At 34.6% G+C, this 14,643-nt stretch overlaps 1 protein-coding gene across 5 annotated transcripts in view; it reads right to left on the reverse strand.

Moving 5' to 3' along the window:
* Positions 1-14,643, reverse strand: part of LOC106075719 (bestrophin-4-like) — a 45,683-nt gene that overhangs the window by 14,810 nt on the left and 16,230 nt on the right. For 3 of the 5 annotated variants that reach the window (XM_056010497.1, XM_056010495.1, XM_056010493.1), the window contains exons 2-10: positions 11,699-12,111; positions 9,120-9,254; positions 8,247-8,288; positions 6,107-6,181; positions 5,549-5,640; positions 4,013-4,167; positions 3,081-3,158; positions 2,153-2,305; positions 635-715 (exon numbers count right to left, since the gene is read on the reverse strand). In XM_056010497.1, coding sequence (XP_055866472.1) covers positions 635-715; positions 2,153-2,305; positions 3,081-3,158; positions 4,013-4,167; positions 5,549-5,640; positions 6,107-6,181; positions 8,247-8,288; positions 9,120-9,254; positions 11,699-11,877 — 990 coding nt within the window. In that variant the 5' untranslated portion in view covers positions 11,878-12,111. Of the gene's footprint in view, positions 1-634; positions 716-2,152; positions 2,306-3,080; positions 3,159-4,012; positions 4,168-5,548; positions 5,641-6,106; positions 6,182-8,246; positions 8,289-9,119; positions 9,255-11,698; positions 12,112-13,980; positions 14,226-14,643 lie in introns of those variants that run through there. The other 2 variants (XM_056010494.1, XM_056010496.1) reach the window with 2 other exon arrangements.

Consider the following 14,643-nt stretch of genomic DNA (forward strand, 5'->3'; position numbering starts at 1 on the left):
AATGTAGGTAGGCTTCAATTGTAATGTAGTACATAAACTTTTAGAATGTAGGTAGGCTTCAATTGTAATGTAGCACATAAACTTTTAGAATGTAGGTAGGCTTCAATTGTAATGTAGTACATAAACTTTTAGAATGTAGGCAGGCTTCAATTGTAATGTAGTAAAGTAAGCAAATGTTGAACTCAAATGTTTTTATTTTTATTTTTTTTATCAATAACTTTTCTATTTCAACTATGTTATAACATTGAAAGTCTAAGATAATATTACATCATAAATTGAATTTTCTTGACATACAAGGTAATGTCCTTTGAAATAAGGTAGCCTTTGGTAATCCAACATTTTTGGTAATCTTACACCCCCGTGGTTCCATAAACATCAGACTACTAAGAGTCAACTGTAATTAAAAGTAAATTTTGAAACATGCTTTTTAAGATTGTTTTATTTTTCTTTGTTCTCTATAGTGGCAGAGTGGTATCTTACAGTCTACTAAATTTAAGTCTTGACTTGGAATTGCGGAGGCTGAAATGTTTATTTCAGGATTTAAAGACCTTAAACCTTAATCCACCCAGCTTGTCAGAAACGGGTGAACTAACTCTCACTTGCCCTAGTGAACTTTAATTGACTATAAACTTACTGCAGTATGTCTGTCTAACAACCAGTTGATGTCGTAGTCATCATCATCTTCACCAAAGGGGTTTATCATCTGTTCTGCTACCTATGAAAATGAAACAAATAAATAAAGAGAAATAAACCATGAAAAGATGAATAACATTGTTTTAATTAATGAGCATCTTAATCCCTAAACAAGTAGTTCCATCCTTATCTTGTTATATAAGAAAAGATGAGCTCTTATATCATACAGACGTTACTTCAAAAAAGAAGATGATTACGTCCAACGCGTCATGCATTCAGTCATGCAATGAGATCTTATATCATACAGACGTTGCTTCAAAAAAGAAGATGATTAGGTCCAACGCGTCATGCATTCAGTCATGCGATGAGATCTTATATCATACAGACGTTACTTCAAAAAAGAAGATGATTACGTCCAACGCGTCATGCATTCAGTCATGCAATGAGATCTTATATCATACAAAAGTTGATTGACTTTCAACAGCCTGAACTGATGTATAAACATTAAGTTAGTAAACACAGGTATCTGAAAGCAATATCTAAATATAGAAATCAACATTTAAGTACTGAAAGCCACTTGTCAAAGAATCAATTTCTTATTGAAACTGGATTGATGCGGAAAAATATGGAAAGTTGACTAAGTGTAATAAAACTTGACTCAAACACCAACAGTCCATCTTTCAAAGAGCCCACAAAGTGTTCAATAATATTTATGAACCTACACATTTTTAGTAGGAGGCGCGGTGGCTGAGCGGTAAAGCGCATGGCTTCTGAACAGGGGGTCCCGGGTTCGAAACCTGGTGAAGACTGGGATTTTTAATTTTGGGATCTTCGAGGGCCTCTGAGTCCACCCAGCTCTAATGGGTTCCTGACATCAGTTGGGGGAAAAGTAAAGGCAGTTGATCGTTGTGCTGGCCACATGATACCCTTGTTAACTGTAGGCCACAGAAACTGCCCTATAGACCACAAAGTCTGAAAAGGAAACTTTACTTTACTTATACATTTTTAGTAGCCCCCCCCCTCCTTTTTTTCTTTTACAAGAGTAAGTAAAACTGAATGTACTCAGGGTTGTAATATTCTAGCCCAGTTTGCTTATATTGTTCTGGCTACAATTTTTGATCAAATTGTATTAAACTAAGTCAGCCTATTTGAACAGCTGAACTATATATCTCTAACAGATCTCTTTTATAACACTTTCTGTACACCTTAATTTTTTTTTAAATGATGTACAGACAAGAAAAGAGAAGAAGGCCATTTCTCAGGGCATTAGAAGAAATATGCAAATAACAGAAACCAGCCATCAATATCATAAGGCTACATATCAAGGGGGTTTGAGTTTAAATCTTGACTTAATCCTGAGCTTAATTTGAAGCTAACAAAATTGCTGATTAGGACCCAAGTAAAGGGATCGGCTAAAACTAATTTTCCTGGCTAGATATATTTGTCCTATGCTAATGGTACATGAATAAATAAAGTCAAATGCTTAGTGAAGAAGCATTTTACATGTTGTCCCTCTTACCTTGAGCCAACCCATGTAGAATAAAAACTGCAGAATGGTAAAACCAGGAAAATAAAAATCTCTGGTGTATCCAGGATGCTTCTGGCTTGGATCCAAATATTGCTGTCCCAGCAATGCAACAGCGAAGTAAGAATAGGTGGCAAATGTTACAACCTAAGAGGAAAAAATAAAAAGATTTTTTTAAAAGCTATTGCAGTAAACTACACCTACAAAATTTTAGAAACATTTCAATGAAACATCTTAAATATATATATATTATAATTTAACTATAAAGAAGGTTTTAAGCATCTTCTAAAAACAAATAAGCATCAAACAAATAATTTGTTTGATGTTTATTTGGGTATTTTCAGATCTGGAAGGCTGTAATAATCATATGCTTAATATCTATTTCAAAGGAATGTTTGCAGTTAAAATACAAGTGACACTTTGTCACAAAAGTCATTGGTACAATTTTAAAAAGTGAAAAAAAATTTATATGTAGAGAGGGTAAATAGATTAACATTTTTTTGGTTACAAATACCTATTACGTATTACCGATTTAGTCATCATGATCATCAAACTCCATTTGAGTGAAGGCTTGAGAGGCTCAAATCCTCTCTTGCAAAAGCCCCGGACAGAAACCCTGCTGTTGACGTTAAGGTCGTCTGTTTCTTTTGCCAACAGTAAACGAGCAGTGTGTATAGCCAGCACAAGGACCAACTGCCTTTATTTTACCTATCTTAGAGTTGGGAGGACACAGGAACACCCTAAAAATTCCAAAATTCAAAATCCCAGTCTTTACCTACATTCGAACCCAGGGCCACAGGTTAGGAAGCCAAGCGCTTAACATCATAGCCACTGCACCCACTTGATCTATATAATAACAAAAGTATTACATGTTCTTCTATTCATAATAGGTTATGAAAAGACTTGTAAAATGTTATCTAACCTGGGTGTATACTAAGGGAACTGTGATCCAATCATACACAAAACAAACTGAACATTTGTCTCGGAAGTCTGCAAGACACTGAAATAGAAAGCATACAAAATAGACTCACTAATCACAGATATCTAGATTAATTTCCATTAAGACAGTAAGTGTTATTTCATTTCGATGGCAATACCATTTAAGCATGAAAAAGGTTGCCTGAATCAGGCAGGACAACTAATGACTTGCTGAGTTTAAATTAGTAGAGTAAAATTAGCATGTACAACAATGATAACACATGGATGTGAACCTACACTTTTTATTTCCCAGGCTCAGACCATAGATAGTATATTTAGTCCAAGCCAGAAAACTAAGCCTAGCCATGCTTTAGATACAAACATATTTTAAAACAAGATTTAATTATGTTCAGTGTCGTTAACTCCTAGTGACTACTATCCTTGATCACAAAGATTGAACGTCTGAAAATTGTACGGTAAGGAAAATGTTTGACTCTATGGTTGTTGTTTTCTAAATATTCCCTTATTAAGGGCAACACATAAACTTTCCAGGCCAGTGTTTACCTCTAACACTATCAAGACAAATGTTGAACTCTACACATAAGACTATCTAGGCCAGTGTTTACCTCTAACACTATATAAGCCAATGTTTACCTCAAAGTTAACAAGGCAAATGTTTACCTCTAACACTATCTAAGCCAATGTTTACTTCAAACTTATCTAGGCAAATGTTTATCTCTAGCACTATCTAAGCCAATGTTTACTTCAAACTTATCTAGGCAAATGTTTACCTCTAACAATATCTAAGCCAATGTTTACCTCAAACGTATCTAGGAGAATGTTTACCACTAACAAAGCCAATGTTTACCACTTATTATCTAAGCAAATGTTTTTCTCTAACTCTTGTTTCTCTAACAAGTAGGCTATATTGTTTACCTCTATGACCATTCGAAGTCCAAAGTCTGTTTGAATTCTTCCTTCACGTCTCGCTGTCACCAGTACCTGATTTGCCCACATCATCGGTACCCAGAACTTGAGATACCTACATTGAACTTTCTCATACATCTCTGCTTCTTCCTTAGTGATGAAACCTAATGAGAACAATGTGGTAAACATAATACAAATAATTTAATTTATATAGCGCTGTTAACATTTAGTAAATTAATTTACTAATTGGTTATTTTTTTAAATTGATTCATGTTGTTTTTTTTTAAGATGCAATAAATAATTGTTTAAAATATCCACTTGATCAGAGAAATAGTGTTAACATATATATTTAAGAGGACTAAATCCAACAAATCTAGCCATGTCTGTGAATACTGAAGGATTTTCCTTGTTGGTATCAAACAAAGTAATTAATTACCAGTAATTAATTGACTAATTAGTCTAATTGGTTACTTTTTTATTGTTTCATTTTGTTTATGTAAATAAATGATTGTGCAAGTTTAAAATTGATCAGAGAATGGGTGTGGAGAAGTAAGGTATACACCATTTTTACAAAACAGACAGACAGACAGATAGACAGAGTGAGTTAATATAAACTTAATAAAAACACTTGCCCAACGTTTATCCAGCACCATTGGATTGCGAGAGAAAGGAGAAGTTTGCAATGGAGCTCTAAGGTACATGTCATAGTGTAAATTGTCCTTATCACTATTGTAGGCCTATTATGCCTAGAACCACTTCATGACTATTTAGTGATTTGTTAATATTATGCCAGATAAACTTATTCTTGTGTAACCTATAAGTTATGGAGTGTGTGTGTGTTTCTATGGTGATGGTGGAAATAGGTTAGCAATTGGTTGTAAATGATGCAAGATAAACAGCATTGTCGTCTGCAGTCTTAGGTAGAAAGATGACCCCAGACTGAAAGGACGTGTTATTGTAGGGATTTTGTTCACAATACCATTCAATATTATGACTAAAGTCTACTACATTCATTTTATCTCAGGTTAAATCTGTTTATATTGTCATAAATTATGATAAATGTTCTATTTAGTTTTATTCACAAAGAAGTTATTAATTTTTTTTAAAGTTTTTTACGTTAAAGTACGCATACTACTTCGGTTTAGTTGTCTACCAGCAGGCAGCAGTTTGGTCCTACAAGTTAACACTCTTTCATAACGCTATATCATAACATTGAAATATCCATTAATCAGTGACATGAGTTTATTATGAGTCAATTTGGTTAAATATTGCCTTCACTGTTTATTTAAGTTAACAACTGTCAGGGGTGCCCAGGCAGACGAGCCTATACGAAACATACAACCCTGACACTGTGCTGTGCATGTTGTCTGGCTTGTTTGACTGAGTATCTGCATACTGTAGGCGTGTGTTTGATTACGTTAATGAGCAACCGCTTTATTGTATTTGTATGGGATACTACACATTGTATATGGGCCAAATTAATTGTTTGAATAGACAATAAAATGTAATGATTGCTGCTATTTACAGATAAGTTGTTGGACTTACCAGCTTGAACGATGTGATCTATTGTTGGGAATCGCTTCATAACAGAGACGCTCACAGCACGACAGATTAGGATTAAACCAAACAGCACATATCTAGACAGTACATAAATAAATGAGATCATTCTTATGTTAACCTTTGAATAGTAATAACACTTTCTATAGGCTTCCCCCAATATACGAGACTAAGAAATGACAAATAAAAATAGTATTAAGTAACAAAGGCAGGGAATATATAGGCCTACCCAGTCTTGGGTAGACTCTTATTCCCATTACTAACAGTTATGTTTTCTAGAACACAGAACTGTCATCTTTCCTTTTATGTTTTATTTCGAATTCACATCAACAAAGTCTGAATATTCTCCTCTTTAAAAAAAAAAAATTTCGCCATAACCTAAATTTCAAAACTCCAAATTTCATATAAAGTTGCCCGTAAAACAAAAAGAGATTTTTAAAATTTTCATCTGCTTCTTTTTCGTAAAAATATATATAAATATATTTTTTAATTACGTACGTTAATTTGTTAAGTTTAGAAAAACATACAAAACGCTTAAATGCTTACCTGGCAACGGATCGTCTCATCATTCTTGACTTCTCGTCAAAACCATGTAAATAAGTGGCCATGACAAAAAGTGTTCTAAATGATGTGAACCAAAATAAAATGTCAAAATGAATTGAATTTTAATTTTGAAACTTTCAATAATTTCGCTAATAATTATTTATCTCATAACTTTTTGTTTGGTTGCAAAACAGTTGAAAACAAAAAAGAACGATCGATAGATTTCTATCTATAAATTTTTAATTTTTTTTTTAGATCTTCACATTTTTAGATGGCATTTTACTGAAAAGTAATTCTTATAATTACAATGTCAAAAAAGATCTCTGATATCTTAAAAACTATTTTGATAATTAGATCTAGTAGATCTAGTTAGTATAAATGGGATCTAACAGATCTATACCATTTCAAGTGGATCAATTAATAGTTGTTAGAAAGTCTTAAATTTACTGTTATAGTTCATCCAGAGCGCCTAGGTCTATTTTACATAATTTATTACATAAGGACATATACAAAATTTAATATAACAAAGTGTAACATTTCTATGTGTTACATAAGTATAATATATTAAAGTCATATACCTCTTTTCCAAAAAATCATGTATAATTAAGATAGATAAAAAAAAAAAAAAACTCACAGCACCAACTAGCTAGTTTAAAGAACCACTGACAAATATTAGTGTGACGTACGTTATGTTAATTTAATGTGTTAATTTTTCTTAGTGATTAGTTTGTATGGGGATGTTTTTTTATCTTAGTAAAAATTGTGTGTGTATTGAAGTTTAGGAGTGCAGACAAATGACTGTTTAAAGTTGATTTTTTTACTTTCGTTGAAGTTTAGCCTACAATGTCATAATTATTGCCAGTGCAATACTGTTGCATCTTGGGAAGAGCTCTGACTACCTTGAATCTCTCCATCAGACATATGTTGCTAATTAAACCTATGTTGAAAAAAACTGATACTTCCAAACATATGCCGAGAAAATGAAATAGAGAGAAAAAGAGAGAGTCGGCAGACAATAGAGAAAAGGAAGGAAGAGCGAGAGAGAAGAGAGACGGGAGGAGAAAGAGAGAAAAAAGAGATAGAGAGACGAAAGAAGAAAGAGAAGAGAGACGAAGGAAGAAAGAGGAGAGAAAGAGAAGAGAGAGACAAGAGAAGAAGAGGACAGAGAGAGACGAAAGAAGAAAGAGGAGAGAGAGGGACGAAAGAAGAAATATGAGAGAGAGGGCAAGAGAAGAAGAGGACAGAGAGAGAAAAGAGAGAGACAAGAGAAGAAGAGGACAGAGAGAGAAGAGAGATCAAAGAAGAAAGAGAAGAGAGACAAGAGAAGAAGAGGACAGAGAGAGAAAAGAGAGAGACAAGAGAAGAAGAGGACAGAGAAAGAAGAGAGATCAAAGAAGAAAGAGAAGAGAGAGACAAGAGAAGAAGAGGACAGAGATAGAAGAGAAACGAAAGAAGAGAGAAAAGAGAGAAGAAAGAAGAGAGAGAGAGAATAGATACAAGAGAAGAAGAGGAGAGACAAAGAAAGAAGAGAGACAAAAGAAGAAAGAGAAGAGAGACAAGAGGAGAAAGAGAGGGGAAAGAGTGAGACGAGATAGAACAATAGACATAAGAGACAAACTAGAGAGAGAAAAGGAATTGGAGCGACAGAGAGTAAAAAAGAGTTAAGGTCAAAAGAGAGAATGCCTTAAGTGTAAAAGTTACAAAGTAATAGGGTAGCGAGACAACTTTATGTCGAAGAAAGTGCTGATGAGCGGTATGGTTGAACAAATGTAGTTAAAAACTAATTAGTATGTAGAGAAATTCCTACGAAAAAATAAATATGAAAGTGAATCCCATTAGTTATACACCGTATTTAATTATTTTACTTTGTATAATATATATGTAATGATTTTCAAAAATCTGATTAATTTCATGGTTGTAAATACAAATCATTGTATAATGTATTTGAGCCTTAGAGCCTTCACGTTTTTCTTTTTTTTTTTTTAAGAGTAATTACACTTATAAGTGTGGAAAAAATAAACAACTGGTTATTATGGCTGTGAACTGTTGGGGATATTGCCGGGATTCACTGTGTGGCCGACAACCCGTGCTGGGAGGGCAAGCAAAGGAGGAGGACATGCTGAGAAGTCGAACCCTGTCTTACCTGTCTGGGAGGAGCAGGGTAACAAACGGAGTCCACCACCACCTTACATTAGACGAACACAACAAATGGTGTCAAACTGCGTTGTAATTACTTGTCAGCGGTTCTTAAACTTTAGTAGCGACTCCCCCATTAACACTGCACATTATGTTGGCCCGATTGTAATCTGTGTTGGCTAATTTGGGCTATTGTTAGGGGCCAATATAATGTGCTCAGGGAAATTAAGCCTTACACTCTATGCTAAATGTTTATAAGTTTACATGACATTAGAAACATTATGTAAGAAACATTTGGCTTTGAGAAAAAAAAATATACTCTTAAGTTTAAGAAACGCCAATAAAAATAAATAAGAATAAAATAATTTAAAAAATATAAGATAAAAGAAATGAATAACATAAATTAAAAAGAAATAGAATAAGTAAAGTAAAAAAAAAGTAAAGTTCCCCTTTCAGACCTTGTGGTCTACAAGGCAGATGATGTAAAGGTCATCTGTTTATGTGGCCTACGGTTAACGAGGGTGTCATGTGGCCAGCACAACGACCAACCGCCTTTACTTTTCGCTAACTAACGTCAGGTACCCATTAGAGTTGGGTGGACTCAGAGGCGCTCGAGGATCCCGAAATTAAAAATCCCAGTCTTCACCAGGATTCGAACCTGGGACCTCCGGTTCAGAAGCCAAGCGCTTTACCGCTCGGCCTTCGCGCCTCCAGTATAATAATTATTAAAAATATAAGATAATAAAAGAAATAAATAACAAAAATTGAAAAGAAATAGAATTTTGTTTGATGAGAGATAGAGTATGTCAGAAATGACTCTGAAATTATTTGATATGCGTAAGTAGACTTATATTCAATGAAAAGTCTATATGTTTCTTACCTGTCTGGCCAGGGGACATTTATGAACTGCTGCCACCACCTCTGTACTATAAACGTCACATAGAAGCCCAGCAGGAAGGAGAGTGGTATAACATTGGACGCCGACCTCAGTTCCATCACAATACTTTCAAAAACTCTGAGGAGAAAGTCAACTAGTTAGCCATCAATATATTATCAGTTTTTATACACTCTGTCTGTCCATCTGTCTGTCTGATAAAAAGTTTTAGCATGTGTTTTTTTTTCTCCCATTTACCATTCTCGGCTCAAGTTAAAACTTCGCACAATTGTCCATTAAACCTGACAAGACATGAATCAATTAAAAAAAAAAATTAGTTAATTATTTGTTGTTGATAAATTATTTTAATTTCGAAATAAGGGGAAATAAATGCTACGATTAAGGATATATATATATATATATATATATATATATATATATATATATATATATATATATATATATATATATTGAGTATTACGTTTTGACACGTTTTTTATTCTCCCACTCCCACTTCCCATTATCGTATCATTATCGTATCATTATCGCATCATTATCGTATCATTATCGCATCATTATCGTATCATTATCGCATCATTATCGTATCATTATCGTATCATTATCGTATCATTATCGCATCATTATCGTATCATTATCGCATCATTATCGTATCATTATCGTATCATTATCGCATCATTATCGTATTATTATCGTATCATTATCGTATCATTATCGTATCATTATCGCATCATTATCGTATCATTATCGTATCATTATCGTACTGAAATTTATATTATTCGTAGTTGATAACACACGAATCAATCCAGAAATTAGCCAGTTAATTATTTAGTACTAATTAATCTATTTTGTTTTATATAGCAGAAGGGAGGTAAGCTCCGTAATTTCCAGACAAATGGCAGTACTTGGCGGTTTCGGAAACAAAGATAATATTGGGCTTTAATTAACGGTACCATCGAGACCACGGTTTAGTGCGCTAACCACAACATGACCAGGCAACCATACGTTAAGATAGATAAAATTGGACTTCCCTTAAATGGAACAGAAATAAGTTTGGACTTTAACTAAAGAGAGAAGTGGGTGTGTATTTTAAAAATGTCCAAAGCGTTCACAATATTGTACACAACGAGAAATGGAAAGTTTGTGTAAACAGTAATTATTTAGAGTTTGGTGACGTGTGCTGTGTCTCATTACTGCTGACACAACATGATTCATGGCTCGAATGCCCCCTTCCACCGTTATGATTTGACAGTGGTGTGCAGGAGGTTGGGTCAATATGTTATTTCAACTATTTCGCTCATGACAGCACAATCTTAGTAAAAAATGGTATTCAAAATATTTAAAAAGTAAATCATTAAAAGTAAGCTCTCTTTCAGCCTTGCACACCGTGGGGGCAGACGATGTAAATCTCATCTGTTTCTTTGTCCGACGACTCTGTCATGTGTCCAGCACAACTACCAACCGCCCTTACTTCCCCAGTATTTATCAGGCACCCTGCGTGGCCGAGTGGTCAAGGGCTTGACTTCTCGTTGAAAACTGATATTTTGAATTTGAGAATTTTTAGGGCGCCCTTCAACCCACCCAACTCTAATGGGTACCTGCCATTAGTTAGGGAAAGTAAAGGCTGTTGGTTGTTGTGCTGGCCACATAACACTCTGCTGGTTAACCGTTGGACTTAACATTATAGATCGCAATATCTTATTAGAGTAGAGGAACCGCAGTTTTTATTGAGATTTTAACTAAAGACCTCTCTGATCGGAAGCAATTCTAGTATTTATTTACAGTGGGAAGCGTGGTCGAGAGGCTAAGTAAGATTGAACTTGGCTTGTCTTGGCTACCTATGAAGGGGGCTCGAGATTCAACACCCGACTCGAGCAGATACTCCCTCCTCCCACTAGTCCACAAATGAGATTGGACCACAGTGCTCTGAGCATGCTATAAGCATGAAAGTAGCGCTATGTAAAAGCTATAATTTGAATTTGAATTTATTTATTAAAGAATTTTCCTTTATAATTTTAATTGGGGTTTATCTAATAAAGAGCTATCTATAATGTATTGTAATTGTATTTACTTAAAATAATTCTGGATTTATAAAGCAGTTACACAGTACAAGTCTGTAAAATAAGTGTACACTACGTAGGACCAGATAACAAGAGAAATGTGTACTGGGCCTACTGTTGGAGAGTTTCACAGAAAATAAATAATGTCAAAGACGCTAAATTAAATTTCACTGTTGCCAACTTAATAAGAACAAATTGAACTCCAGTTTTAACCCTATCTCAATACGTAGTATCTAGTGTTCGTATCAAATCTTCATTATCACTTATAGTTAGTTGCCCGTTTGTTTTTAAATAGGTTAGCAGTCATGTAGTGAACGTTTAATACTTTCTTTGTATTGAAATTAATTTAGAAACAGACGAGTTGGCAGTGCTAAAATGTCCATTCTATACCTTTAAAAAAAAGCCTAGCTCATCAACACTTCCTTTATATTGTACACCGGATACACCAGAAAACGCTAGCTAATTATAGTTCTTCCGCCATAGATGACAATCTCCACTAAGAGTTACCTTTTCTGATCCTCGGTCAGCGCTAGTCTGTAAATCAAACTGATGATGGCGTAGAGTGAAATAAAAATGATGAGTTCTTTGTACAAGAGCTTGTAGACACTTCCCCTCCACGCCCTGAGTAGCTTCAGGAAGCCCCCAAGGGACGTTGTGGCCACACGGTTCTGGTAAATGATGGTCATTCTAATAGACAAATGTACAGTAACCTTGACCGTCAATAAAGCGGAAACAAAACCGAAACAGATTCAGAGACGTCAGCGAACTTTGAATGAGCTCTAACACAAATGAGTTAATTTGGCAGCTGGAGAGAAGCAGTTTTGTAGATCAAGTCTTTCCTCGGGTGGCTTGCAATTTATGACATTTTGCCTGATGTTATGCAGATTATCCCGAAAAACAAAAATTCTCAGCTGGCTTTTCTGAAACGAAAAATTATTTTACGTATGAAATTATATAAAATAAAAGTAAATGATTAAAAATATTGATTACTTATAATATATTGGTAGTTGTAATTCACAATTATATTTGGTAGTCAAAGTTATTTTATTACAAAATATAGCAGCATTACATATTTGAGAGTATTTAAATCTTTGGCTTCAGCTTTATAATTTGATCTTAAAGTTGTCAATGCTGAAAAAAAAAATTTTCATAGATTTCCCCACTTAAAAATAATAAGTAAAACAATTATCCAATTCCTTTTTTTTTTTAAATGTTGGCATATCACAAATGGGCATATTTATTTTATCGTCATAAGCAGTCGGTTGTTATCTGAAAGAAAAAATTCAACGTAACGCAATTCAAGACATTTGATTTTAAAATGTCTGCTTGCCATCGGTTAAAAAGCTTGAATGAAATAAGTAGTTTAGTATATCTACATAAAATAAACCGTTTCTATATTGTTATGGTAATGTTTTAGCAGCCAGGAAAGAATTGGTTTTTGTGATGTCTGTTGACGCCTGTCTCGTTTCACCTTCACCTACCCCTTCATCTGTTGAACCGTTGTGGCACCACACAAGATTTGTCGACCATCTTTCTCCATTCTTCTCTTTCTTTTGCCTTGGATAGAATCTCTTTCAATGGCAGGCCTGTACATTCTTTTATGTTGTCTTCCCATCACTTTCTCTGTCTGCCTCTTCTTCTTTTTTCCTGGTACTGTTACCCAAAAGCATTTCTTTGCAAGTCCGCGATCATTATTTCTATATGGTCATTGCTTGCCCTTTTTTGGTCAGCAGGTATTCGTGAGGTCTGATTTCCATTGTGATCGAGTCTCCTCTTTGTAATGCGGTCTTTGTAAGTGATACCTAGGCTCCTTCTCTAGCAGCTCCATTCCATGGCTTGGATCCTCCGCTCTAGTTCTGTAGTAGCCCAAGATTCGCAAGCATACAAGAGTGTGGCCATGACCAAGAAGCGCATCAGTGTCGAGGGCTATGCCGTTGTCTTTCCAGATTGTTTTGTGCTTTGCAAGTGCTGCTGTAGACTGTGCAATTCTAACTAGAAGTTCAGGTTTGATTCCTTCGTCTAAGACGATAACTCCGAGGTATTTAAACTTCTGTCCCTTGCCTGCTGTTCTTCCTCAATACCGAAATCCATTTTTTAAATCACTTTTTGCTATTGATCATAATGTGTGGGGGTTTTTTGGCATTTATTTTCCCTTTTGGATCTTCAAAACTAGACCGTTATCAAAAAAATTTCGTCTGCATTATGCTTAAAATAGTTGAAACGGCTACTGTTTCTTTTCTGAAAGTGAACCGTTAATTTACAAAAAATAATATGGAATGTCTTTTTTTTTCATAAACATACACCATTTTTAAAACAAGATTTAAAATATTTTATAGTAATGGTAATGTTATGTCTATGTAGCATCTGAAATTATAAACTATATATTTACCGTTAATCAATTAGTTAATTATTTATACTATAAGAAATAAATAATTACCGTTAATTAATTTTTTTATTGACTTATGTTTCGTTAGGGACAATGATTAATTATGCAACTTTTCAACTTGATCCGAGAAAGGGAAGTGGGAGAAATAACGTGGATAAAATAACTAACAGACAAATAGACTGACGGAGTCAGAATATCTTCAAGATAGTAACAAACTATAACTGAAGAACAAAAGCATGTGATATACTTAAAGAAAAGTTAAAAAAACAGGTAATCAACAAAATGAATAAAACGAGGCAGAGCTTCCACGGAAATAAAGACAAAAGGTAAAACGATAGTGCAAGACAATGAGATAGAAAGAAACAGTGCATTCAAATTCTGCACACATTAACACGCTACATACCCGTTCAATTCAGAAAGGTGTTTTAACATCACAGACACAAACATAACAGCTAACTCAAACGAGATGTAGATCTGCACTCAACTCTTGAGACTAGCAGTTGCTAGGATTAGTCAGGGGCGAGCCAGGCTTCGAATATCGTGCCTCGACCGTCAGTTAGTCTAGTTGTAGAGTAATGCTTACTAATCAGCTAGCACAACAAAGACACTTAACGAAGTATCTCCATTGGACAGATTTCACTACACTTTATGTCATTTCAGGAATATTAGATAGATAGATAGATAGATAGATAGATAGATAGATAGATAGATAGATAGATAGATAGATAGATAGATAGATAGATAGATAGATAGATTACTATTTATAAGGCACACAAATTACGTATCAGAAGCTCGGGCGCTGTTCACGAAATCAGTAGCTCCGCCTTTGTTTGACTCATTAGGTAAGCAGATGTCCAGTGAAGGCAATTAATTACAAAAGAAAACCAAGACTACAGAGCGTGCTCGGTACTACACATCCGCCATTCGTGCCGCTCTCAAAGTTATCGCCACGTTAGCTACGCTCTGCCAGTTGTTTTGTGGACATCCTCTGTGACCAGGTTGCTGTCAGACTTAGGGGCTCACGTCACGACTGTCATCAACAGTTGCCTTTGTTGTCGTTTTTTCT

This window comes from Biomphalaria glabrata, chromosome 14 (assembly GCF_947242115.1).
Source record: "Biomphalaria glabrata chromosome 14, xgBioGlab47.1, whole genome shotgun sequence".
Lineage (NCBI taxonomy): Eukaryota > Metazoa > Mollusca > Gastropoda > Planorbidae > Biomphalaria > Biomphalaria glabrata.